We start from the raw sequence: 27,743 nt of genomic DNA, 5'->3' as shown, positions 1-27,743 counted from the left end.
TAATCCCTTAAAAGAGTTAGGTCTACGTTGTTTTGTTCAAAGTTTTAACTTGATAGCCTATACAAAGACTTTAATATTTGTGCTTTAACATAAATACACCATTTCAAGGGATGGAAGAGTAGTCCACTTAAGATACAGACTTTTAACCTCACCTGAATAATGTGCCAAAAGCACAGCTGCACAAGTGATTTGTCCAGGTAGTTCCCAACACACAGGCCCTCATCTTTCATTTCCCCCAGAAGATGTATCCAGTACTCCAAAAAACCATCTATGCAACCACTGATGCAGATTCCATATGGCTTTAACTTAACGTAAGAATCTACATGCCAGATTGGTCCTCTATAACGTGAGGCTGGTTAACTGGTTAACTAGCGATTTTTCTGGTTAAGCACCCTGCTGTTTGGGGAACAAGGTTTGTACTTTCAACATTATAGTGTTCAAAATGTAGTTTGTGTTGCATGTGCAAAATTCAAGTGAAAATGTGCTTAAATGGGGTCAAAATGTATTTCATGCTGTTTGAGACTAAAGAATGGACTGATATAATATTTTACTTGAGTTGTTTATGTTTACCTGGTGCATTCCAACGTGAAATTGTTTTGTACAAAAAGGGAAAGGTACAATTCATGTTGAAATAAATAAGCTAATGTTATATAAATTGTTAAAGGATACAATCACATAACATTAGAAGTCAAGGTTTACAAATGTGAAATATCTACAAGAGCTAAAATTGTATATTTTTACTGTACATGTAAAGTCATATTTTGTTTTGTTTTCTTTTATTTCTTACGGTGTTTGCAGCACAGAATGGTTAAGAAACAGCTTAAGAAAAAAAAAAAAAGACTGAATGACATTAGTAAACTACAAAAGCACTCGGAGAGCACAGACCTCCGCCATCAGCCCTCTCTCCCAATAGTAAAGAATCATTTTTTTAAAAAATCCTGGATCCAGACGGCGATCCGGATCACTCCCAAAATCTAATCAGTTCTTCCTTATGCCATTTCTGACATTTCCTGAAAATATCATCAAAATCTGTCCACAACTTTTTTGAGTTATGTTGCCAACTAACTAACAAACAAACAAGCAAACAAACAAACAAGCAAAGCCGATCAAATAACCTCCTTGGCGGAGGTAATTAACCCTAAAGATACCTTATGGAGATCAGTGCCATCCGTAATCAATTATGTACGCCCACTGTCTGCTCCCTCTCCCTCTCTTGCTCCTATTTGCAGCACAGAAACTCTCATTGTGTCTGTCACCCTTTATTCTGCAACCTCTAATAATGTTATAAAATAATAATAATAATAATGTTATAAAAAAAATCAAACCACAGTGATTACCTTGAAAAAGGATGGATGAAAATCAACATTGTTTTTATTATTGCAACAAGGAATGTGATCATTGAAAGCATGATAATTTTGTGACGTTAAGAATAAGATTCATGGAGAGTGAAGAGTAGGAAACGTCCAAAGTCTACTTTTGATGAGCTTTGTGTTTTACAGACTGCTAAATGGGAAAGACAAAGACTGATGAGATATTATCTGGACATAAAGGCAGGGTTCGATCCCTCAGTGAGGTGTTAGGTATATTTTTGTATTCTGAGATCTCTGAAACTGTGACATGACTGGTAGTTGAAGAGAGGAAGTCAGTTGAGAATAAGAGGAACTTGTGTAAAGTGTGTTGATGTTTGGAGAGACTGGGTGGGGTGAGATATCACGGCTGTTCTCTGTGTGGTGAATGAATGTAATGTGATGAGATGAGATGTTATAAACCTGTCTTTGACTGTGTATCATGGCTGAGCATGAACATGAAGCGTTCTAATGCCATTCTTGAACAGTGTACACTAGGGTCAACTGTGTTATGATTACTTGTTAGAACAAGATTTGGCCCAAAGCTAGACCCTGATGTGGAAAAGTGGAAAATAAATGAAGAGAAAGTCATTTAAACCTGCAGTTTTTTTCTGGATTTGTCAAAGGCCGTCTGACTTATTGTAGCTACTTATTATGAGTGTGATTTAAGTAAAAGTTCCAGTTTGTGGTGAGGAAGGTCTTCATAGACCCTACGTGGTTGCTCGGCATTCATCCAAAAATTCAATAACATCAACAATCAAAAAGGACAGCCCTTTAGTTTGCACTGAGGTGGCTCTTAAAAGAGCCGTTGGGGTTTAAGAGTATTGATCAGAGGATTTAAGCTCTCTCTCCACGGATGCGGCGGGCCAGCTGGATGTCTTTGGGCATGATGGTGACTCTCTTGGCGTGGATGGCGCACAGGTTGGTGTCCTCGAACAGACCCACCAGGTAAGCCTCTGAGGCCTCCTGCAGAGCCATGACGGCCGAGCTCTGGAAGCGCAGGTCGGTCTTGAAGTCCTGAGCGATCTCACGGACCAGGCGCTGAAAGGGCAGCTTGCGGATGAGCAGCTCGGTGGATTTCTGGTAGCGACGGATCTCTCTCAGGGCCACGGTACCGGGCCTATAACGGTGAGGCTTCTTGACGCCGCCGGTGGCCGGGGCGCTCTTACGAGCAGCCTTGGTGGCCAGCTGCTTCCTGGGGGCTTTGCCTCCGGTGGATTTACGAGCGGTCTGCTTGGTTCTTGCCATAGTCTCTCACTTTCTCTGTAACTAGGAGAAATATGCTTAAAAGAGCGGAGAAGAGCTGCTCTTAAAGCAGAGGAGAGGCAGTGAACCGGTGACGCTGCTTCAGACCTCCGCTCTCTGATTGGTGTCGGGCTGCTCCTGCAGCTCAGCCTCGCGGGGGGAGATAAGCCCCCGCATCAGTGTCCGCTGCTGATTGGAGACAGGAGAGTTCAAACAGTCCGCCAACAGTCAGTGAGGAGCCTCCCTCTGCTGCTCTGCTGGAAGCCTCTTTTCTCATTTGCCCGGCAGGAAAACGAGCGGGCTCCTCGGAGATATAAGGGGGGCTGTGGCCGCTCTCAGACATCATTTCTCTGAGTTCCGACTTAAAAAAGAAGACAGAATCATGAGTGGTAGAGGAAAAACCGGCGGAAAAGCCAGAGCTAAGGCGAAGTCCCGCTCCTCCCGTGCTGGACTCCAGTTTCCTGTGGGTCGTGTCCACAGACTGCTCCGTAAGGGAAACTACGCCCAGCGCGTTGGAGCCGGAGCCCCCGTCTACCTGGCGGCTGTGCTGGAGTATCTGACCGCTGAGATCCTGGAGCTGGCTGGAAACGCTGCCCGCGACAACAAGAAGACCAGGATCATCCCCCGTCACCTGCAGCTGGCTGTCCGCAACGACGAGGAGCTCAACAAGCTGCTGGGAGGAGTCACCATCGCTCAGGGTGGTGTGCTGCCCAACATCCAGGCTGTTCTGCTGCCCAAGAAGACCGAGAAGGCCGCCAAGAAATAAATCTGCCCCTCTCCACAGCAGACCCCCAAACGGCTCTTTTAAGAGCCACCCAACATCATCACTGAAGAGCACCTCTGCTGTTGTTCCTTGTTCACATAATACACAATAGTGAAAATACAACTGCCAATTGCCTTGTTGCCATGTATACACGTGTGTGTGTGTGTGTGTGTGTGTGTGTGTGTGTGTGTGTGTGTGTGTGTGTGTGTGTACAGCTTCTGTGTAGCAAGTATTCCTGCTCTTTTTCAGCAGGCAGAGAATCCTTCATAGCATGTGCAGAATTGAGTGCGTTACAATCACCCCATGTCAGAATTGCCCCTGATCTCCCCTACCCTACAAAGTCATGAACTGTAGCTAGTAATGCATGCCCCAATTCTAGTATCTCTCATCAGTCCTCCAAACTTTCTGCATACTATTGACAGTCAGAGTTCATCTTCTGTACACAATTTGTCATTGAATTGATTTTTGAAATGACAGTGTGAGGGTAATGTTTGTAATGGAGCTGGAGAGTTTGACAAAGAACCATGATTACAATAAAAACAACTCATTTAACTCTCGGTTTCGTTTCATAACATCAAGTCCTGGCTTTGGCAAGCTCGTGACCTGACGCTCGTATCGAGCCATAATGTAATAACAACAGGGAAAGGTTAGATTTTAATGTGGTGATACGATGTTTTGGTTTTTTTTTTCTTTAGGACCCTGAATTCCTGGAGACCCCTCTGAATAGGACTCAGCCTCCTCCCTCCCTCTGCGGCTCGACCACGCGGTCGAATTTCAGCCAATCCTGCGTGAGCATCAGTGCGTGGTGATTTACACCAGGACTGAAGAAAACCAGTGACCAGGGTGAAATGAAACCACTGTTGTGTTACTCGCTGAGAAACAATCATGCCTGATACCGTGAAAGCACCCAAAAAGGGCTCTAAGAAAGCCGTCTCGAAGGCCACCAAGAGCGGCAAGAAGAGGAGGACTAAGAGGAAGGAGAGCTATGCCATCTACGTGTACAAGGTGCTGAAGCAGGTGCACCCTGACACCGGCATCTCCTCCAAGGCTATGGGCATCATGAACTCGTTTGTCAGCGACATCTTCGAGCGCATCGCCGGGGAAGCCTCCCGTCTGGCTCACTACAACAAGCGCTCCACCATCACCTCCAGGGAGATCCAGACCGCCGTCCGCCTGCTGCTGCCCGGAGAGCTGGCCAAGCACGCCGTGTCTGAGGGCACCAAGGCTGTCACCAAGTACACCAGCTCCAAGTAAACCCGAGCTGCTAAGCAGCTGGAAGAACCCAAAGGTCCTTTTCAGGACCACCCACCATAGACGTTAAGAGCTGCCTACCTCCTTGTATTAGATCCTGTAATCAAAATGAACAGTAATGTCGTCCCAAAAATAATTAACGTTGATGCTGTCCTGTGGCTTCTGATGCATTCTGGGAAACTACACCGTTATTCATTAATCGTAATTAATTAACCGTAATTCATTAATTCATTCGTTCATTAATTACAGTTTTCATCAAAGACACTATGTAATGTCACATAATAATACGATTTACTCTTTACTGTTGTGTGTGGCTCTTAAAAGAGCCTTTGTTGAGGACGCCTGGATGACACGAAGAACAGCTCACTTCTTCTTGGGTGCTGCCTTCTTGGCTTTGGGCTTTGCGGCCTTCTTTGCTGGAGCTTTCTTGGCTTTGGTGGCCTTCTTGGGTGCTGCCTTCTTGGGGCTCTTGGTGGCCTTCTTTGGGCTCTTGGCTGCTTTCTTGGCCGCTGCTTTAGGTTTGGTGGCCTTCTTGGGAGACTTCTTAGCAGCAGCTGCTGGCTTCTTAGCTGCTGCTTTCTTGGGCTTCTTGGCTGCTGCGGGTTTCTTTGCTGCGGGCTTCTTGGCTTTAGCGGGGGCTTTCTTTGCCGGCGTCTTGGCCTTCTTCTCCGCTGCCTTCTTGCTCATTTTGAAGGAACCAGAGGCCCCGGCCCCCTTGACCTGAGTGAGGGTCCCCTTGGCCACCAGGCTCTTGACGGCGGTCTTGACGCGGGCCTTGTTCTTGTCCACATCGTAGCCTCCGGCAGCGAGAGCCTTCTTGAGAGCAGCCAGGGACACCCCGCTCCGCTCCTTGGACGCGGCCACAGTTTTGAGGATGAGCTCGCCCACGCTGGGTCCGCTCTTCTTGGGCTTGGAGCTCTTCTTCTTGGCCGCTTTGGCCGGAGCTGGAGCTGCTGGAGCTTCTTCTGCCATCGTTTGGTGGAGATGTGTTCACGACACGAGAGATCTCAAACACTCAGAGAGGAGAAAGGTGGAAAATCCAGGGCGGGAGGCTGGACTTAAACCTACCACGAGAACCGTAGAGACTCAACGCCGTTCACGGCTCCTCTGTCCGGTCTTAAACAGGTCCACTTGTGTTTTCTCGTCGCTGCTAAAAGTCTTCAAACTAAAGGTGGGAGACTTACTGAAGGCTGTCAGTGAAGGGAGCACACAGCGGACTTGTTTCTCTTCATATTTCAGTCATGTTTAGCTCTGAACTTCTCTTGATTTTCTTCACAGAGACTCCAAAAGTCACACATTCATCTTCATGGTAACACTGCTGTGAGCTTTTCCTCCTCGTTTCGCTCCTAAAATGATGTCAAATGTATCAAAGCTGAGTGGAAATGAGTTTTCCTGCTGAGTCACATGTTTATTGATGAACACAGAACTAAATCAGTCATCTGTTTGAGTGTATTTTACAATAAAATCAGCTTTATTAGAGAGCAGCAAACACACTGATGATGACGAGGCCAGGCTTCACACCAGCGCTGTTGGTTGTGGTTGTTGGTTAATCTTTGATCTTAAAAAAAAAAAAATCACTGAGAAAGAAAATAAACACGAATGTTTCACTGATGTTATGTAAGTTCAGTCACTGATAGTGAAAGTCTTTTGAGGGAAAACATATGTAGAAGGTATTCAGAGCTGTCCATCATGACACAACGCCATTTTATCAAAATAAATCTATTATTGAGTTAAATCAGTAGAACAAGTAAATATTAATGAAGAGTGTAAATAAAGAAAAGGTTCAGAAATGGAACAATAAAACGACCTGATAAAAATGGTGTGAAGAAACCTGTAAAAGCTCACACCTTGTATAAACTTTAATTTTTATTTGTTCCCTCAACCCCCTAAAATGGTTTACGGGCGCATGACCTCAAACTTTCCTTAAAAAATGTCCGTTTGAAATGCTTTCACACTAAACTAAAGAGCAGGTTGGACTAGTGAGGGGAACTCAGTGGAGTAAACTGAGGAGATAAGCTAGGACCCGTGTTCCTTACTATAAATTAAGATTTAGTCATTTTATCAACATGTAGCCTATGATGTTTTAAATATTGATCTAACGGCCGTGTCTGAAGAGCTTAAATAATGTGGTTTAGTTTATTTATTTGTAGGGATGCGCCGAAAATTCGGCCCCCGAAAAAGTGCATTTTTGGTTTTCGCCGAAAGACTTTTATCACCGAAACACGACGTTGTGATGATGCAAGCAAAAACCGCGGCCAGCACGCGCTTGGATCAGTGGTTCTTAAATAGGGGTACGCGTCCGTGAAGGCACTCCAGGGGGTACGTGAGATTTTAAAATACATGCCGACTATTTAAGAAAAATAGCGCCTTTCTTTGCACGTCAGGAGCCACACGTTTTTGCGAGTATATTATGTATATTCTAAAAATCACATTCGTGCTGCGAGTGTCTGCGGTGTGTTTTCTCTGTCCTCTGATAAACAGTGATATTTATTGGAGTGGAAGATAAAAGGAGGTTTGTCCCTCTCTGTCCTTCACCCCGTGCTTAACGCGGCACTTTTACGCACAGCCAGGCTGTCAGTGCCTTTTTTTCATGGTTTCATTCACTGTTCCAGCCAAGTTTGTACGAGGAGGACTGACTTTTCATTCATTCTATGTCAAATATGATCAATAAGAGTTATTATATCGCACAGCTGAGGCTCGCGGTGAGAGGAGTTAACTCTCTCCACAGCACACAGACTGGCTCACCTGTTTGTGTTCAAGACTGTCCAGAGGAGCCATTTAGCTGGTTGGTCTGGAGCTTTTATAAGTCTTATGTTTGAGGTCAGAGGACACTGTGTTGGTAAATATTTCACTAAAGTCCCGTTAGTTTAGAAACAGCTCCAGCTGTGTGAGTTTCGCTCCAACGAGCGCACATAGTGGTGGTGGTGCCGATTAATAAGGTAGACAGAGGAACAAAAACGCCCTCTCGGCTTCACCTCTCCAACACCACCTGATGTTTGATATCTCCTCATATCTGTCTGTATCTTGTGTTTTTGCCTCTTTTTTTTTTTTTGTCTGGTAGAGAGGGAGACAGGCAACAGGCAGCCCGACATGTCCACATGAGCGCAAATGCGCTACTTAAATATCCGCAGCAATGTCTTTAGTTCTTTCTGACTCTATGTTTTTATTTCCATATTGTTCCAGAGAGACCACTGCAGCCGAGCAGAGTTTTCCACTCATTGTTTTCAATAGCTACATTAATTTGAATTCCTACATTTAGAGATGAGAAGATGTGCCATGACTTTAGTCATGCATTTTTAATATTTAAAATTTATGGACAAAAAAATCTAATATTTTTAATTTTCAAGTGTTTATCAGTTACAAAGTTTGATAAATCAGACAGCTGTCACATCACTCTTTAATGTCTTTCTTTTTGGCCAAAAAGCTTTGTGCTGTTTAGGGTACTTGGCTGAAAAAATACTTCACAGGGGGTACATGACTGAAAAAAGGTTGAGAACTACTGATTTAATGTATACATGAGTGGGGTCAAGTTAAACATTTTATTTTGTATTTTATTTTATTTTATATTGTGTATTGTTGGAATGAAGTGCTTAATAAATATTTACAACATTTTGTAATTGATTTTTTCTTTGAAGCATTAATATTCATTTTTGCAATTGCAATTGATTTTAGTGAGGTTGGTACACAGTCATAGCCATTAATGCAATGGTACTAATAACTGGCATAATAATTTCTTTCGGTGTTTCTGTTTTTGGTTTTCGGCCTTGGTTTCCTCATTTTCGGTTTTCGTTTTCAGCCAAGAATTTTCATTTCAGTGCATCCCTATGTATTTGTCAAGGGACAGTGTGTAATGACATTGATCATTTATACAAAGTAAATGAACACATCATCCCAAATATCACGTTGCACCAGATTTAGCGAGTCGCTAAATTCCATCTGTTGTCCCAGATAAAACTGACACAAAACATACATAAAAGTACCAATAACAAGGGCAGACACATGCTAAGACCACAGCTGACAAGACAAAGTACAAAAAATATACGCGTGATCGTTATAGAGGACAATAAATAAGTCCTATATGTGCACATTGTATAAAGGTAAGAAAGAAGTCTAAAATTTCCACATATGTATTTTATAGGTGCGGTATGCATAGTTTGTGTTAACTGATGACAATTTCAGTTCAGCTATTAATTAGTTGTTATTTATGGCATTAAAAAAGTTTTTACATGCTTAATTTGGTAACATTTGCATTATTTCAATTCACACGGCCACATTATTTGGTTATTTCAAGTTAATGTACTCATAAGAGCTAAGGATAAAAATAGGAGCCTGTCGCTTTAAGAAAGGGCGGTGATCTGTGATGCTAGGTACTGTGTGGGCAGACGGCCTTAGAGCCGAGGGGAGCTCACGGTTTTTCTGACCCTGTTCGGACTGGGAAACGTGTCTTCTATTTTTTTGTATTTTCTGTTCAATAAACGTTGAGAAGACGAACTTTAGTGGAGGACACATTTTTTTGAACCACACGTCAGCCATAAGCTCCTGTGGAAGGTTTTATTGGAAAACCTACTACATATTTTAAAGGCTAAGTCCTAATACACTGGATAAATGAAACCATAGACCTGTTCTATGAGATATATAAAGTGCAGAGCATTATCACAACATGACCATGGTACAATATTGTCAATATAGAAATAAAGGAAGGCAATTGATATGTCATGACCATTACACATCAGCAACATTAAGCAGTGCCTAAAATGCCAAACTGAAGTAAAAGAGTAACCAAAATGGTAAGAAGCATTATGAGCTACCAAGCTTTAGAAGCTACATCATAAAATAACCAAGATGCAAAAGCAGCAATATAAAAACACAGAAAGGCAATAGACATCATGACCAGGACACAATAGCAGCATTAAATAGTGCCTGAAATACGACAGTTAAATGAAAAAGTAACCAAAATTCATCAGTTGCATTATGAGCTAAGATTTACGAGCTACATTATAAAATGACCAAGATACAGTTGCAGCATTATGACGTCATTAAGCTATAATAACTGTATGACTTAGTAAACAGGAGATAACAACTACGTTATAAAGGTGGTTTAGTTGTGTTTGTCCTGAACAAAGTAATCAGATAGTTTAAAACGTCAATTTGAAGAGTAATAGGCTAATAGCTAATAATTTAGGACACACACAGCACTAGATTCTCAGTTCAATCCCCCGTTGGTTTAATCCCTCATTATTACAATCTGTACTGCCAAAGTAATATCAACTAATTTTATTTATGTAAGATTTAATTTTATGTCAACAAGAAGTGGAACTGTGGTCTTGATCACTTAAGTTTAAACGGGACATGGTTCATAAATCCTGTGGCGTAGTTCACTCCAGGTCTTGTCAAATGGTAAAAATTCCTCTAATAACGATAAAAACAATACTTTATATAATTGAACATTTAATCCTTATCTGGACACAGGCTGTCCTATGACATGGGAGGTCTGCATGTCCCTTGATACAAATACTTGTAAAGTATGAATATAAATGAAATTGTACATCCCTCACAATAACCATATCTCAACCCAGCTTGAATAATGTACAACACTTTTAAAAATTGAAACATGTGTGATTTGTTGCATCAAATTTCTCTACTTTACAGAAGTTGAATGAAAATGGTATTTTGTGCATATTTCAAGTTTGAGAATTATTGCATTGCTGACGATTTGAAGGCTGCAGTGGGTCGTACTGTTATTTAATCCAAATTGAAATGAATTTTTCAGCCCTATTTAAAATATACAAGAAGCATTGAAGCTTGTACAAAAGGTCACCCACTTTCAGCATCTCCAGTGCAGACAGTGCCTCAGTCACTCATCATTCTTGTGCACGTGAACAGCCCGTGCCAATCACCCCCATTCTGGACCAATCACTGACCTCAGCCCCTCTCTCAGTGCCAATCAATCAAACATCTTCCGTGTGGAGTATCAGAGCAGAGCAGGCAGCTGCAGTTTCCCCTCATTCTTAGGACTGTTGTTCATTTATTCTGTGCGTCCATGAGAACGTACGTGAATATCTCTTTTTCTGTTAAGTTTGTATTTTTCTACTATAACGCCGCTGTTCGCTCTGTTATGTGTCTTTACAACGTGTTTAGCATGCACATAGACAGCCGTCTGGATTCTGTTGCTCTGTGACTTATGCTAGTTCTTAGCTTGTTTATGAACCAATATATATTCTTTCACATATAGTGATGCCTCCTCTTTCAGTTTGTCATCACGTTTGTTGTATTTTTAAGCTCCATTAGTTTTATTCATGTCAAAAAAATGAGTTTCCACTCGCGCAAGTATAGGGAGCGTTGTCAAATTACTAGACTCTCCCTCTGTGTGCATTCTGTGAAATGGCATACATACAGCTTGGAATTTGTAAATTGATGACACTCCCTTAAAGTTTAGAGGCTCCTTTCTGTTTGTTAGAGTCACCATGTTGTTTATATATTGTTAAGTAATTTCATATGTGAGAAACAGGATGCAGTATTTGTCATTCATTCAAACTTAAGATTTAATCTGCCTTTGTTATTTTATTCTTTATTTGTAAAAACCACACATCCTAACATCAAAAGAACAAATATCAATGTACACCATCCTCTGGCTTCATCTGAGTGAATCAGCAATAAATGAGTGGCAACTCAAAAAGAGAGAGTGTGTGTGACTGGATTCATTTCCTCATCTTCCTGTTCTGACTGGACAACCTGTGGCATCTGCAGATATATTAAACCAAAATATTCCAATTCATTCATCACTGAGGTCATAAGGGTGGTATTCAGCAACCATCATCTCCTTCACAAAGATGCTCCTTGACTTGGGGGGGGCTTCATATTGAAACACTTGCTGATTCCTTTCATTTGTCAACCATATACATTCAGTTTTTGGTTAAAATGTGTTCATATGTCACAGTGAATTAAAAAAAATAACATGATTCAGATCAACTTTGAAGGAAAAGTTACCCCATAGCAGGAGAAGCCAACAATGAATTGATCAAAACAGTCCTGGTGTTGTAGAATGGCATGGTAAAGAACAGCATTTTCACAAACACATCTTTGTTTGACATGGTGACTGTGAGAGGAAGACCTCTGCCCAAGCCTTCTCAGCAATATGCAATCTTCGGTAAAAGCCGAGGCTGCGGTAGTGAAACCAAAGTTGAATGAAGAAATGTTCAGCATAGGGGACAGCAGATGGTCAGAATACAGGTGAAGTTTCTAAAGTCTGATTTGGCAGACAGACAACATTCAGCCTGAGCTCACAGCTCGTTCATGTGTGTCTGCTTGTGTCTGTGCCGTTTCAGTCGAACTAACCACTCCGAGGCCCCGTTCACACGGAAACGAATTCAGGTGTATACGCAAAAGTTTTTTGTCGGATCGGCGTTTCATCCACACGAAAACGGCGTTTCGGGTGACTGTAAACGATACTTTTTGAAACCGGGTCCCAGAGTGCATGAATCCGTATACAACTGCCGTTTCGTCTCCGTATGGATGCGTATCCGCATATTTCTTGAAATGATTACGTCACACGCTAGCTACATCCTGTAGGTCTCTTCACGCACCTGCGCGGTCCGGCCAAAACAATAATGGCTTATTACATGGTTGTGTTGTGCAACCTTTATACGCATGCTCCGTACTCTTCTTCTGTCTTTTGGTGCATTCCCGGGGCAGGGTTACAGCCAGTGCTTAATATGAAAATGTTCAGGTCCCGGAACACAGACAGGGTGTTGTTGCTGCGGTAAGGGGGAGACAAAAACTCATGGAATACATCAAAAAATGAAAAAATCAGTGCCATGTGTAAAAACGGGCCAAGAAGATCGTGTGACTGCAAACAACCTACTAACCTAAATGATTAAAAAAAATCAGCTGCAGAAAAGCATGTACAATCGCCCACCGACGGACAGTCTCTCCCTCACTCTCTCTCTGAGCGGCAGCTGTCAGTCAAATCTGCCGTGTTTCAGCACCAAGGACAGCTCATTTAGCCTCTCTCAGCATAAACATTACTAAACTTTCACAACAAACAGCTTATTCTGTTGAAATAATTAGTTATGAAATTGTACCTGTCACTTCATTTAGTATTTAGTAGATATTACTGTTATCCAATCAGAGCTTGTCTGCTGAAACTAAACTTTTCTTTCAGCCTTTTCATTCAAAGATCTGCTTCCACAGCACACATGCCTACGTTACATCTATGCCAAAACAGACAGTAGAAAGGCAGAAACTACAGCCCTGCACAGCTCACATGTCAGAATTCACACACTTCAGGCGTCACTGAATGATCTGCTGACAGCTTGTTTTATCTCGTAATAACGCTATAAATGCATCCAAAAATAATGATAGTCAGCGAAAATAAAGAGCTCATGTAAGGCACAGTGGCCAAATTTATAATTATAACTTGGTGCTCCCTTGATATAGCAATATGTGACACTGTGACACGGATGAACAGCTGCCTTTTTCTCTATGGGCTGTCCCGTTTGTCCTGCTGTGACTCAGTTACCCAGTGATAGCAGCCTGCTAGCAGGTGTTGCTAACTCTTCATCTCAGCTCTCAGCTGCCCGTACAGGTGATGGTAGCCCAGTGTCTGCAGGTGCATCACCTGTTGTTCCATCGACTGCTGCTGATGACTTCTGGTCACAGCTGTTTTTAATCTTTTACCTTATAAAATGTCTGTTTGTCCACTGTGTTAGCTGAAATGAACTCTCGCTGCTAATGTTACCTTTGAAAACAGCGCTGATTGTCTGTGATTGGTCGGTTGTTTACCGATATGATGCTTTTGCACAAGTCAGGATGATAGGCTACGTGGATATGACGCCTTTTTTGTTTAGCCTGCCTACCCATAGGCTGCAACATACAGTCACAAAGTCAGTCGGTACTCCTCTACACACTAGACAACTAACAAGCAATGTTATGTTTACACACTCTCCGGCAGAAATGTATTATGCACCCGCCGCCCCTGGAGGTGCTGGATCCAATCAAATAAGTGCCGGTCATGATGTGAGAGGTGCCGGATCTTGTTCCGACAGGATCTGGCCCTAATTAAGCCCTGGTTACAGCGCCACTTACTGGCTAGGCATAAGCACTACATCTACGTTTTTAATTCGTTTTCGGTGGTTTCTTTTTTTACGCGGATATTTCCTGAAACGATTCTGTCTTTACGGAAAACTTTTCCAAAACGAACGCAGTATAGCGTTTTTGTTTCTGTGTGAACGGGGCCTGATTAAAGTAAAAACACAGACAGGTCCGTCACATGAACCAGTTTGATTATAGAGCTATAACTGAGAAAATAAATATGCACCCCTCCATGTTCCTGACAAAACTCCTTTCTTAAAGTTCTCCTCCGAGTTCTGAACATGTTTGATAAACGATTATCTGATCCTGTTAGCTGTGAGTCTATGCAGTGATGCACCCTGGGTCAGTCTGTCACACACACCAACTGAGCACAGCAGAGATAAATACAATCTCATTCATTTATTTGGAGAAAAATATCTCTCTCAACAATATAAATATATAAAAATTTAACTAAAAAAAAAAAAAAAAAAAGATATCTTTATTATCATTTTGACTAAACTTTTTTTATTTGTAATAGACACATTAAGTTCCTCCAAATAAACTGTGTGCATTCCATGAATGCAAATGGTTTAAAATCAACATATAGCATCTGTTTAGTTGGAAAACGTCTCACTGGGAGAATGCCCCCACAGCAGTCTGTGGCTAAGCCCCTAATGTTGGCAACACCTAGCTCCGCCCCTGATAAGGTCCAACAGTAGAGCAGTGCTATCAGGTACCTCAATAAAACCTACAAAGTCATGTTTATTTTCAGGTTGACATCTATACTATGTACTGATCTTTGAAGTATGACCAGAGAGAAAATAACACCCTTTAGTTTGTAGTGAGGTGGCTCTTAAAAGAGCCGTTGGGGTTGAAAGTATTGATCAGAGGCTTTAAGCTCTCTCTCCACGGATGCGGCGGGCCAGCTGGATGTCTTTGGGCATGATGGTGACTCTCTTGGCGTGGATGGCGCACAGGTTGGTGTCCTCGAACAGACCCACCAGGTAAGCCTCTGAGGCCTCCTGCAGAGCCATGACGGCCGAGCTCTGGAAGCGCAGGTCGGTCTTGAAGTCCTGAGCGATCTCACGGACCAGACGCTGGAAGGGCAGCTTGCGGATGAGCAGCTCGGTGGATTTCTGGTAGCGACGGATCTCTCTCAGGGCCACGGTACCGGGCCTGTAACGGTGAGGCTTCTTGACGCCGCCGGTGGCCGGGGCGCTCTTGCGGGCAGCCTTGGTGGCCAGCTGCTTCCTGGGGGCTTTGCCTCCGGTGGATTTACGAGCGGTCTGCTTGGTTCTTGCCATCGTCTCTTGCTTTCTCTCGGACTAGAAGAAATATGCTTAAAGAGCGGAGAAGAGCTGCTCTTAAAGCAGAGGAGAGGCAGTGAAACGGTGACGCTGCTTCAGACCTCCGCTCTCTGATTGGTGTCGGGCTGCTCCTGCAGCTCAGCCTCGCGGGGGGAGATAAGCCCCCGCATCAGTGTCCGCTGCTGATTGGAGACAGGAGAGTTCAAACAGTCCGCCAACAGTCAGTGAGGAGCCTCCCTCTGCTGGAAGCCTCTTTTCTCATTTGCCCGGCAGGAAAACGAGCGGGCTCCTCGGAGATATAAGGGGGGCTGTGGCCGCTCTCAGACATCATTTCTCTGAGTCCTGACTTCAGAAAGACTAACTAACCATGAGTGGTAGAGGAAAAACCGGTGGAAAGGCCAGAGCCAAGGCTAAGACTCGTTCCTCACGTGCCGGACTCCAGTTCCCCGTGGGTCGTGTCCACAGACTGCTCCGCAAAGGAAATTACGCCGAGCGCGTCGGAGCCGGAGCCCCCGTCTACCTGGCGGCTGTGCTGGAGTATCTGACCGCTGAGATCCTGGAGCTGGCTGGAAACGCTGCCCGCGACAACAAGAAGACCAGGATCATCCCCCGTCACCTGCAGCTGGCTGTCCGCAACGACGAGGAGCTCAACAAGCTGCTGGGAGGAGTCACCATCGCTCAGGGTGGTGTGCTGCCCAACATCCAGGCTGTTCTGCTGCCCAAGAAGACCGAGAAGGCCGCCAAGAAGTAAATCTGCTCCTCTCCACAGCAGACCCCCAAACGGCTCTTTTAAGAGCCACCCAACATCATCACTGAAGAGCACCTCTGCTAATACCTGTGTACAATTGTTAATGACATCGATAGAGTATTCACTTGATGTGACATTTCTATCATTACAAATGCCATGAGGGCTCCATCCCTGATTTATGGACTACATATCCCTACTACTCAGGAGTTGCACATAATGAACAGGAAAATAAATCTAGGGTTATGAACTGTTACCACTTTATCAGGAGAACTGTCCTGTAAGCTTTACTAGATCAACCAATACCGATGGCCGCATTGAGATCAAATCCAAACTTGCATTTTGATACTAATAACTGTCTAAGCATGTCAACAAGGGTCGCTCTAATTCATCAAACACACAAGCTCAGATGCTCCTCTCACAGCGCTGCAGGCCACTAAGCGTCTCCGCTAATTCGCATCGTCACGCACAAGCAGAGACTTTGGAACAGAGACACTGAGCAATTAGACCGTTATTTAAGGGGAAGTACCTTCTTTACATGAAACTCTGACTCTCTCCAGAAAGCATTTTGTTTACGGACAGGGACACGATCAACCGGATGCTCTGAGAGAGCTGACAGGAGAGCGCTGCAGGTTTTGGCACAGGAAAATAAAATCACAATATGGCTTCAAAAATCATGGACATAAAGTCTGTAGATATGATTCAGACGTTACTATTATCAGCAAAACTAGGAGTCGAGGGCAGAGCTTCAGTGAATGCATCACAATACGATAGACAGTGACTTTGTATTTAAAAACCTCTGTCATTTCAGGAAGAGGAAAACTGCAGATATAAAAAACCACAGCTCACTGCCCCGGAACGTTTTAAGTGATAGATCACAAGTGTCAAACTCAAGGCCCGGGGGCCAAATCCGGCCCTTGGAACAGTTAAATCCGGCCCGCAAGATGATCACATATTTCTGTTCTGACTGGCCCATCAGTCTGAGGTCTGCGGATTTCCTCAAGTATAAAAATGTCAACATATCCTTGATGAAAGATATCCTGGTTGAGTCACAAAATCTGAAAAAGGAAGGAGATAAGAAGTCAGGAATGTGGGGAAAAAAATTAATTTCTGTTTTAATTTCATATCAGTGTAGCATCTCACAACTTGGACTCAAACTTAGGATTTTGACTTTTTATTTTGTACTTTGAGCATTTCAACTCATAATTTTGACTTCTTTTATGATATTTTGATCTTTAAGATTCATAAATCTAATGTTTAATCCATATTTTGACCTTATTTACCAATTATTTTGTATTTTGTCTCATATTTTCAACTCCAAACTTTGACTTCATAATCCCAGACTGAGACTTTTTGACTTTTAATTAAGTGATTTTGACTTCTTTCTAATATATTATATTTTCCATTTCAATTTAATGTTTTGAGATTTTTGAACTAATAGCCTACATTTACTTTTCTCAGATTGTGAGTCTTTTAACTTATCTTTTTTTTTTAAGTTTTTCAATAACAAAATCATTTATCATCAGTGCAAAGGTTTTGTTGTTGTTGTTGTTGTTGTTGTTGTTGTTGTTGTTGTTGTTGTTTTCATATATTATTACTAGTGAAACAAGGTTGACAGTTAATGGTTAAAAAGGTGACCCTATAGGCCCTCAGGTTAGTCCTGAATCCAGAATCCGGCCCCTGCTGTGATTGAGTTTGACACCCCTGGTCTACATATTTTCTTGAAAGTTCCCATTCTCCTTATAAAGCCTTTAAAAATCTTTTTCATCTCTCTCTAGTAAAGACAATCTGTTTTAATTAAACATTGATCAAATAAGGCTATGATCATTATGGGCCCACAACCACTGTGAGTGTTGGAGTGAGGAAAGAAAATGAAATCTGTCAGGCATATCTGGGCCTTTTGCGTGAATAAAAGGTGAGAGGGGGTGAAACCCACTGCCAGAGCAGGTGTTCATGGTCAGAGATCCAGGAGGAATGGGCAGGTAGGGTTTAAGCAGTCCCACACAGGGCCATATGTTCAGCGCTGAGTGGACGAGGAAAAAGAAAACTTTTCTCTGCAACGTCTTGCTGGGCGCCAATGCGCGTGAGGGTGACTAAGAACTGTCAGTGGAAGCTTTTACTTGTGGCACTAACAGAGGATAATAATTGTGATGGAGTTAGAGAGTTTGAGAACGTTTGGCAAAGGTGAACAGTCAGCTACTAAAAAGGATTAGCTAGAAATCTGCTAAAGAACGATGTTTAAAAGTCGTCCCACTGCAGAATCAAATGTTAGATTTTGGTACAGTTTATTAGTCTACATGTTTGTGTTATCATTATTGTTGGAGCAGGGCTGAAAGGCAAAGCTTAAAATTAATATCAATTAATATTGGAAACAAAAGAAACAGATTTTCCTGTGCAGGTTGTTAATCGTGATAACTCTTTGACTTTGGTTACATCCCATCATTATCTTCAACAGGAAGCTCAGATGTTTGTGGAGAACAGTGGAAACTGAGAACATGAGGACAATAAGCTCGACCTTTCTAAGGATGTATCAAATTATTCAAGTTTTTAAAGCTCGTATCGAGACATAATGTAATAACAACAGGGAAAGGTTAGATTTTAATGTGGTGATACGATGTTTTTTTTTTTTTGTTTGTTTGTTTGTTTGTTTTTTTTTCCCTTAGGACCCTGACTTCCTGGAGACCCCCCTGAACAGGACTCAGCCTACTTCCTCCCTCTGCGGCTCGACCACGCGGTCGAATTTCAGCCAATCCTGCGTGAGCATCAGCGCGTGGTGATTTACACCAGGACTGAAGAAAACCAGTGACCAGCGTGAAATGAAACCACTGTTGTGTTACTCACTGAGAAACAATCATGCCTGATACCGTGAAAGCACCCAAAAAGGGCTCTAAGAAAGCCGTCTCGAAGGCCACCAAGAGCGGCAAGAAGAGGAGGACTAAGAGGAAGGAGAGCTATGCCATCTACGTGTACAAGGTGCTGAAGCAGGTGCACCCTGACACCGGCATCTCCTCCAAGGCTATGGGCATCATGAACTCGTTTGTCAGCGACATCTTCGAGCGCATCGCCGGGGAGGCCTCCCGTCTGGCTCACTACAACAAGCGCTCCACCATCACCTCCAGGGAGATCCAGACCGCCGTCCGCCTGCTGCTGCCCGGAGAGCTGGCCAAGCACGCCGTGTCTGAGGGCACCAAGGCTGTCACCAAGTACACCAGCTCCAAGTAAACTCGCGCTGCTAAGTAGCTGGAGAAACCCAAAGGTCCTTTTCAGGACCACCCACCACATAGGTCAAGAGCTGCATTCCCTCTTGCGAGTAATGAATGAGATTGAATTTATGCTAGGATGTAGTAAATAAGGGCGACCTATTTGTCGTTTGCGTCAAAGGTCTTGCACGTCGATAGGCATGCTGAAGCAGTGTTTCCTCTATCACCAATAACAGTGAGTGTTTTTCTCGCATTTTAATTCTTTTTAAGGGGGTCAGTTCACTGACACAGCATCCCACGCGTGCGACAAGACTAATGTTGCGCCATTTCCAGAATTTGCTGTGTCTACTTAATAAACTTCCATCCCCCCAAATTCTCCACATTTTCCAGTCTCTGCTTGGTGCTGCTGGAGAGGATTTCTCCCGCTGCTTGAAGAACTTCAGGCACAAGTGTGAGCTGCGCGCGCTCTGCTTGCTTGAAATGCCCGCGAGCACCAGAACAATAGCAGATCATGAGGGTCGACGAAATGTTTTTAAATAATCAATATTTCGGACACAGCTCTAGAACATCGTAGGTTGATGAGTGTCGTTCAGCGTCAAGTCTACATGAAACACATGCAGCAGTAATATGAAGAAACATTTCACTAGTGTGATCTGTGAGAGGAAAAGCCCGCGAGCAACAAAAGTAGGTCAAACAGTGTGAAGTCCGTTTGAGTCAGGTCCAGGGATTGAAGGTGACAGTTGAGTAATGTTGCATGTGATCATTATTCAGACTTAAAGAAATAAATGTATCATATTTGAAGAATACATAATGAAGAGCTGCATTTTGAATGTTTGTGTCCATTAAAAGCTACAACTCTCCTTGTGTTGGTTTCTGTGTATTGAGGGAGGGAGGGACGGGGTTGATATTATACTGTATTATAAGTAATATTATTATTATATTATTGCCTTTTGATTGTAATTGTCAGCGGTTCAACATTTCCTCGAAACAATTGCAATGCCCAGAGTTGATTAAAGGATGCATTATTCTCTTTACTGTTGTGTGTGGCTCTTAAAAGAGCCTTTGGGTGGAGAAGAAGAAGAAGAAGAAGAACAGCTCACTTCTTCTTGGGTGCTGCCTTCTTGGCTTTGGGCTTTGCAGCCTTCTTTGCTGGAGCTTTCTTGGCTTTGGGGGCCTTCTTGGGTGCTGCCTTCTTGGGGCTCTTGGTGGCCTTCTTGGGGCTCTTGGCTGCTTTCTTGGCCGCTGCTTTAGGTTTGGTGGCCTTCTTGGGAGACTTCTTAGCAGCAGCTGCTGGCTTCTTAACTGCTGCTTTCTTGGGCTTCTTGGCTGCTGCGGGCTTCTTGGCTTTAGCAGGGGCTTTCTTTGCCGGCTTCTTGGCCTTCTTCTCCGCTGCCTTCTTGCTCATCTTGAAGGAACCTGAGGCCCCAGTCCCCTTGGTGTGGACCAGGGTCCCCTTGGCCACCAAAGCTTTTACGGCCACCTTCACGCGGGCCTTGTTCTTGTCCACATCGTACCCACCGGCAGCGAGAGCTTTCTTCAGAGCAGCCAGAGACACTCCACCACGCTCCTTGGACGCGGCTACAGCTTTGACGATGAGCTCGCCCACGCTGGGTCCGCTCTTCTTGGGCTTGGAGGCCTTCTTCTTGGCCGCTTTGGCCGGAGCTGGAGCTGCTGGAGCTTCTTCTGCCATCGTTTCTCTTCAATCTGTTCACAGCACGACAAGTCAGCTAGAATCAGTGTTTGGTAGCAGACAGCATGGAGGCGTCTTTATAAACACCATGAGAACCGGAGAGACTCAACCACGCCTCGGCTCTGAAAACAGCTCATCTTGTGTTTTCTTCTCACTTCTTAAACTGCTCAAACTAACTGCACAAGAATCCCTGACTGCTGTCATGAAGGGAGCACATGTCGGACTTCTTTCTCTCCATGTTGAACTCATCTGGAGCTCTGAACGGCTCCTCATTTTCTTCACACAAACGTCTAAAGTTACATTTTCATGGTCATGAAGCGGCTTTTCTCTTTCATTTGTCTCCTAAAATGACCCAAAAGCCCCCAAAACGGAGTGAAAATGACTCCTGTGCTTATCCACATGTTTATTGAAGGAAACTAAACTAAATCAGTCATGTGTTTGAGTTTGCTTTGGAATAAAATCCGTTTTGGTAGAGAGCAGCAAACACAGTGAGGATGGCCGAGGCCAGGCGGCAGAGCAGCGCTGCTCCTTCTGATTCTTACCTTTAACATCAGTTTGTTGAAGTAACAAAGTAACAAACAAAGACTAAAGTATCAGCGATGAAACATAATGGACCAAAAAGCCAGAAAACAAACAAACAAAAAAATATTATATATACATTACTATTTTCAAAAAATTGAATGGAAGTAGATAATAGCAGTTCGAATAAACCTGGAAAATAAATAGCCTATCTCACTATTCCCCTTATAGTCGTTTAAAAAGTATTTTTCAACACTGATGGACATAATTTCATGTCACATTTAACTCAATGTTTTATTTACCATGGTTTAAAAACATTTAGTCAGGTTTTTGTTGTTTATTTGGTGATGAAAATATATATTGTTTTAATACATTTTTATCCAAGATACTATGTGAAACTATTTAGAAGTTTCTGGATTCACACCTTTAAGTTAAACTTATTTATAAAATTATATATCAGAAAAATGCATTTTTGCTCATTTCTCATCCCCAGAAGAGGCATTCAAAAAGTCTGTAACCATACAGGTATACAGACTTTCCCCTATTTAAATTGAGGTTTAATCACAGTTAAATTTGTATTTGTGGGCCTGGCTTTTACTGGAGACCAGCCTCTGAATAATCCACTGTAATCCAAACAGTATGACAATAGGTTTTTTTTAATAGTTGAAACATTTCCATTTGTTTAAAAAGCTTTTAACTGAAACATTAGAAGCCTGGATTATTATATCACACCTCATCTCATTTAACTACTCTTCAAAATGAAGTGGATAATAACATTGTACCATATTTAGCTCTTTGACATGTTTTTAATATTCAAATATTGACTTTATTGTTGTGTTTTCTCAGCTTTAAATGCAAATGTGAATACTAGCAGGACAGAGACTCTCTAAATCAGGCCAGAGAGTTTGTGGGCATACTGGTTATCTGCGTAGCCTATAATCTGTAAAACATTTTTATAGCGTGGTTTTGGACGATTTGGAGTTTTTGCAGCAGTGCTCTGCACATTCCACCGTGCAGGCACTGAGTGCTCAAAAAGGGATGACATTTTCTGATTTCACAGATACTTAAAGGGAATTTGAAGATGTAGTGAAAGATGAAAACAACCACAATCATCCAAAACTTCTGGTGTTCTACTAGCTCCATCTACTGTAGTCCACTCTGCTCTGATCCTTTGCCAGGGGCTGGCTTGGACAAACGACACCAATACACTGTTATCAAGATGTCCTGATTTACAAACATCCAGGGTATTTACACAGGGCCCCTGCCAGCCAAGCAAACAGTATTACTTTATTTTAAGAGTATCCTTGCATTTTAATTTATAACTACATCATTTCCTTATTTTAATTTTTTTTTACGCTTCAGATCAATTTTAATTGTGTGAACTATTTTCTTCAAATTAAAGTATGTGTTTATCAGCTTTCTCCCTAAGTTTGAAAAAAAAAAAAAAAAGTACTAGTTTGGCTTTCTGACCCTCACATAGGGACATGGCTTCACCACTTGTGGTTCTTTATGCACCTCTCCTCCTAATCACAACCCTAAGGAAAAATACCTTTATTTGGCCTGCTTTCCTCTCCCCTTCACCCCAATCTTGCTCTCTGTCCCTGCTTTCTTCTCCATCATCCACACCTTCTTTCTCCCAATCTTCTACAAGGTCCTTCTACAAGCATTAATTGATACTGTAGCCTCTTAGTTGATCAGAGCTAACATACAATAAAACAGGTTAGTGAGGCTACATGGTGCTAGTGTTACTACCCAGCTATCAACCTTTAACAACAACATCACCTTATTCTGTTTCAGTAATGCATCAAATTATCTTTGTAATGCCATTGTAGCTCAACAACAACAAGAACATCAGGAGGGCCTAAACTGATATTATGTTTAGTAATTACAGACTTGACCTAATTCTGGACACTCACAAAAGAAGCAAACAAGTGATCAGTTCAGGACAAAATCATGTATTTCCACAGCCATGAGAATCTCATGGATAGGTCTGTTGATTTTGTAGCAAAATTCTGAAGTAAATTAGAAAACGAAAGAAATGTCTAGGTAGTGATATATAAATCACTCTGGCATTTTCAGAGGACCAGCCCTTTTCAAAATCCAAACAAACATCAGAACAAATGATAATAACAAGCTTTACCTGAAACATTGGAGACCGAGTTGGTCAATAAATGAGCAACACAGAACAACCAACCAACGTGCAATATAATCTCTACAGTGCAAATTACAGCATGGCAAAATCACAGTAACCAAACGCCATTGTGTTCTTTTTTGACCATGTTTTATTCACCGAAAACCTTTCAAAAACCGTCCGTAGAAATATACACTGCAAACGCAACAGTCTCTCAAAATAAACACAGGGAGAGAGGCGCAGAATCAGCTGTTTCCAGTGAGCCTATCTCTGCCTCACTCTCCCTGACAGCTGCCAGTCTCAGACTTCAGCACCAAGGACAGCTCCACGGTTACACTGATATGGCACAAAGATTTAGAGACTCGCAAAACACAACAAGACATCATAGCACAGCTGGGTGTAACAATAAAATGGTAGCTACCTCTTCTTTTGGCCCATGCAGCCCATGACTGACGATCCTTTGGCACAACGTTAGTCCTCTTGACGCACCGGTAATATCACCTAAATCTCATCAGATTTGAGCATCTAGTCGTACGTTTACGTCCCTCCTCCCCTCTTGTTTACACAAGCAAAGCTCAGACGATAACAACTGAGCTCTTCTTATGAGCGCAAACCCCCCACAGCCTGATCTCTAGGACTGCGTGGCTTTAGAGCCGCGGGTTCTGATCCCCGAGCTAACCAGGCTGTTGGCCTTGTGTGTGCATGGTGCGTTTACCGGGGATTTTCTTGAGTTAGCGGACTTTATAAGGTTGCTGTATGCAGACAGCACAACCTGTGACCTCTCTAAACAGCCTGAATAGCCTAGTCTGGAGCAGCCAAAGGGTTTAAACATAAAGGCTGATCTTAAATGTTTTTGACTTTATCAAACGTCCTGACTGAGGCCTCGGGCTGTTAGCGTGACAATCACAGGAGACTGTTCTGGATGGTCATGTGTGTGATGAACACGCATATCTGGAAAACAAGAGCAAAAATAGTAATCCACCAGAACATGATGGACAGTGACTGTATTTAAAAATATCATCTATCACCTCAGGAAGATGAAAGCTGTTGGTATAATAAACTTAGTTGACTATTCTAGACCGTTTTAAATGTTATTGCCTCTATGTATAATCACTGTTGTTGTTCATATCACTAACGATTTTTTTTCCAGGTTTTTTGACCACATGGTGGGATATTTGGGTATTTTTTAGTGGTAATCACGTAACTTTCTTTGTTCTTATATAGCTTTTAGCTTTATTTGAATCTTATTGTGATTTAATAAATGTAATCTCTGATGGCACGTTCGTGCTCAGTACTTGACGCGCTCTCAGGAGAAAAGTGCTGCGCTCCTTTCCCGGTCCACTGGCACACAAGCCCATGGGCCCACAGGGAAACTCTCTACGTGGCGATGCTCGGCGGCTGACACGCACAAGAGCTCCGTGTTCATCCATCCCACACCTCTGCAAGCAACGACAGCTGAGGCTGGGCATTTATTTAATACAGATGACACGAAAGTGACACTTGGCTTTCTCTTGTAACACCTTCAGGAAACTATTCACATGATTTGCCAAATCAAATTTGAGACTAACAAAATGTCTTTACTATTCCCTGTCATTCAAACTTCTTTGTGTGTGGAGAGGTAAAGAAAAAGGTTTTGAAAACTGGATGTGTATCAGGGCACTTAAGAGCCGTTAATCAGCTTTTCATTTGATGACATAATAACAATAAGGTTACATTTCTGTGCTCAGGACCGAGAAATAACGTCTGGCTCATATGGGTCCCACTACATTGAATTGTGGAAAATATTTTTCCTGTAAAAGGAAGAGTGTGATGTGAGCGAACCTGACCAGTTATGTGTATTTTATAACAGATTTGATGGTTGTTGTTTTTTTTAAACCTGGATACCTACCTTGGCCAGCAGGAGGCAGTGTGGCGCTGTGCTTTTCCCACTGATTCTCTTTGCTTTGTTTCCTCACTTTGCTGAGCTAAGCTGAAGTTATAAGTGTGGTTGTCTGTTTCATCCCTTTCACCTACAGGAACTTTATCTGTTTATGGGATCTCAGTCTGAGACCTGTTACACTTTAGTGTGCTGCCACTGTGACCCTAGCCTGGATAAGCAGATGGATGGATATATTCAAACTAACCTCAAAACTACTGAATAAAATAAAATGAATAATTAAATTAATAAATTAATTAATGGAAGTTTCTACTTTATTTAAAAAAAAAAAAAAAAAAAAGCATTATTCTATTCTGAAGAATCTAAATCAGGGGTGTCAGACTCAATCACAGCAGGGGCCGGATTCTGAACTTGGGTCTAACCTGAGGGCCTAATAGGGTCGATATTTAACCATAAATGTCCTTTTTTTTTCCACTACAAATGAATTATGGGGTGATTTTGCTATTAAAAGGTTTACATCATAACTTAAAAACTCAAAATCTGAGAAAAAAAAAAGGCAAACTTATAAGTTTAAGAGGTAAAAACATGACATTTAAAGTCAAAATAAGGCGTTTAAAGGTAAATTATGAGACAGAATATTGAAGCCATGAATTTTAAAAAATCAAAAACTGAGATGAAATTCAAAATCATGAGTTTTTAAGTTAAAAAAAGAGATACATTTTAAGTTAGGAGTTGAAAAGGGTCAAATCACGAGATCAAAGTCAAAATCATGATTTTAAAGATCAAAAAACTGAAATAAAATTTAAAAATCATGAGGTTTTTAAGGTAAAGAAGAGAAAAAAAGTTAAGATTAGGAGTTGAAAAAAGTCAAATCATAAGATAAAAGTCAAAATCATGACTTTAAAGGGTAAAAAAATGAGAGAAAAATTAAAAATAATATGTTTTTAAGGTTAAAAAAGAGAGAAAATTTTAATTTAGGAGTTGAAAAAGGTCAAATCATGAGATAAAAGTGAGAATCATGATTTTAAAAGATTGAAAAACTGAGATAAAATTAAAATCATGAGTTTATAAGGTAAAAAAGAGATACATTTAAAGTTAGGAGTTGAAAAAGTCATAACGTGAGATAAAAGTCAAAATCATGATTTTAAAAGGTGAAAAACAGAGATAAAATTAAAAATTTGTTTTAAGGTAAAAAAAATTGAGATAAAAGTTAAGGTTAGGAGTTAATAAAAGGTCAAATGTGAGATCAAATTAAAAATCTTTAAGGTAAGGGGTCAAATCATGAGATAAAAGTCAAATTCATGATTGTAAAAGATCAAAAAACTGAGATGAAATTAAAAATTACAAGTCTTTAAGGTCAAGAAAATGAGATTTTAAAAAAATGAGATAAAAGTTAGGAGTTGAGTCAAATCATGACATACAAATCAAATTCATGATTTTTTTAATGGTCAAAAAACTGAGATAAAATTAAAAATCATGAGTTTTAAAGGTAAAAAGAGATACATTTCAAGTTTGGAGATAAAAATGTCAAATCATGAGATAAAAGTCAAATCATGATTTTTTTTTAATGGTCAAAAAACTGAGATAAAATTAAAAATCATGCATTTTAAAGGTAAAAACAACAGATCAAACTGTATTTTAGGAGCTGAAAAAGGTCAAATCATGAGATAAAAGTCAAAGTCATGATTTTAAGAGATCAAAAAAACTGAGATAAAATTAAAAATCACAAGTCTTTAAGGAAAAACACGAGATGAAAGTTAAAGTTAGGAGTTGAAAAGGGTCAAATCATGAGATAAAAGTCAAAATCATGACTTTAAAAGGTCTTAATAGGATTTGAAATTCAAAATTATTGATCTACAAGGTACAAATATAAAATAAAAAGTCAAAACCATGACTTTTAGTCATAACTGTGAAATGCAAAATTAAAAATATAGAGAAAACAGTCATTTCTTCCCCACGTTCCTGTCTTTTTATCAAGTTATTTTTAATGTTTACTCGTTCTGATTTTTATGACTCAACAAGGATTATTATCATCAAGGTTAAGTTAACATTTTTATACTGGAGGAAATCTGCAGACCTCATGCTGGCTGGCCAGTTATAATGAAAATATCATATGATCTGGTGGGCCGGGTGTAACTGCACCACAGGCCGGATTTGGCCCCTAGGCCTTTAGTTTGACACCCGTGATCTGGATGATTCCTGGAAATTCTGTATCTGGAGTAGAAAAGTTTCATCTTGTCAAAGTTAATGTTTTAATGAAAAAGAAATCTCCTGTGAACACATAAACAAGAGCACAAAAACAGAACAGACAACACTACAAATCTGTGATATCTGGGATATCACAGATAAATGAACTTTAGTTGAAATTATGACATGGAGGATAAATTATGAGATAATCTTCGTTTGTTTTCTCCCAGAATTTCAGCTTTTATAACTTTGATTTAATACTCATATGTTTTATTTAATAATCCCATATTTGCCTCAAAATTACAAACTTCATAGAAACTTCATAGCTCTACACGTACAGGTGGCAAAAAATGGGCTTTCATATTTATACCCAGTGTTAAAAATATATTTAAACAGGTTTTAAAAATTGATTTG

At 41.4% G+C, this 27,743-nt stretch overlaps 6 protein-coding genes across 6 annotated transcripts; 4 read left to right on the top strand and 2 right to left on the bottom strand.

The window, feature by feature from the left end:
• The first annotated feature begins 2,961 nt into the window (after positions 1-2,961).
• LOC121508296 (histone H2A-like) lies at positions 2,962-3,378 on the top strand. The gene has a single exon (XM_041785039.1). It carries the CDS (start codon positions 2,974-2,976, stop codon positions 3,355-3,357), a length of 384 nt encoding a protein of 127 aa, XP_041640973.1. The 5' UTR covers positions 2,962-2,973; the 3' UTR covers positions 3,358-3,378.
• Positions 3,379-4,236: 858 nt separating this feature from the next.
• LOC121508299 (histone H2B type 1-O-like) lies at positions 4,237-4,627 on the top strand. The gene has a single exon (XM_041785043.1). It carries the CDS (start codon positions 4,240-4,242, stop codon positions 4,606-4,608), a length of 369 nt encoding a protein of 122 aa, XP_041640977.1. The 5' UTR covers positions 4,237-4,239; the 3' UTR covers positions 4,609-4,627.
• A 341-nt stretch (positions 4,628-4,968) lies between these two features.
• Positions 4,969-5,581, bottom strand: LOC121508288 (histone H1-like). Its single transcript, XM_041785032.1, has one exon. It carries the CDS (start codon positions 5,575-5,577, stop codon positions 4,969-4,971), a length of 609 nt encoding a protein of 202 aa, XP_041640966.1. The 5' UTR covers positions 5,578-5,581.
• A 9,753-nt stretch (positions 5,582-15,334) lies between these two features.
• On the top strand, positions 15,335-15,788 carry LOC121508295 (histone H2A). The gene has a single exon (XM_041785038.1). It carries the CDS (start codon positions 15,349-15,351, stop codon positions 15,730-15,732), a length of 384 nt encoding a protein of 127 aa, XP_041640972.1. The 5' UTR covers positions 15,335-15,348; the 3' UTR covers positions 15,733-15,788.
• A 2,788-nt stretch (positions 15,789-18,576) lies between these two features.
• Positions 18,577-18,970, top strand: LOC121508298 (histone H2B type 1-O-like). The gene has a single exon (XM_041785042.1). It carries the CDS (start codon positions 18,580-18,582, stop codon positions 18,946-18,948), a length of 369 nt encoding a protein of 122 aa, XP_041640976.1. The 5' UTR covers positions 18,577-18,579; the 3' UTR covers positions 18,949-18,970.
• A 1,052-nt stretch (positions 18,971-20,022) lies between these two features.
• Positions 20,023-20,629, bottom strand: LOC121508289 (histone H1-like). The gene has a single exon (XM_041785033.1). The coding sequence runs from the start codon at positions 20,614-20,616 to the stop codon at positions 20,023-20,025; it is 594 nt and encodes a 197-aa protein (XP_041640967.1). The 5' UTR covers positions 20,617-20,629.
• Positions 20,630-27,743: the final 7,114 nt, after the last annotated feature.

The sequence above is a fragment of the Cheilinus undulatus genome, linkage group 4 (assembly GCF_018320785.1).
Source record: "Cheilinus undulatus linkage group 4, ASM1832078v1, whole genome shotgun sequence".
In the NCBI taxonomy this organism is placed as follows: Eukaryota; Metazoa; Chordata; class Actinopteri; order Labriformes; family Labridae; genus Cheilinus; species Cheilinus undulatus.
Note: the sequence above shows the minus strand (reverse complement) of the source record. Positions and strands in the feature narration are given on the sequence as shown.

Bases quoted from the DNA above. Each gene is read 5' to 3' on its own strand.
- LOC121508289 (XM_041785033.1), bottom strand. From the start codon at position 20,616: ATGGCAGAAGAAGCTCCAGCAGCTCCAGCTCCGGCCAAAGCGGCCAAG.
- LOC121508296 (XM_041785039.1), top strand. From the start codon at position 2,974: ATGAGTGGTAGAGGAAAAACCGGCGGAAAAGCCAGAGCTAAGGCGAAG.
- LOC121508295 (XM_041785038.1), top strand. From the start codon at position 15,349: ATGAGTGGTAGAGGAAAAACCGGTGGAAAGGCCAGAGCCAAGGCTAAG.
- LOC121508299 (XM_041785043.1), top strand. From the start codon at position 4,240: ATGCCTGATACCGTGAAAGCACCCAAAAAGGGCTCTAAGAAAGCCGTC.
- LOC121508288 (XM_041785032.1), bottom strand. From the start codon at position 5,577: ATGGCAGAAGAAGCTCCAGCAGCTCCAGCTCCGGCCAAAGCGGCCAAG.
- LOC121508298 (XM_041785042.1), top strand. From the start codon at position 18,580: ATGCCTGATACCGTGAAAGCACCCAAAAAGGGCTCTAAGAAAGCCGTC.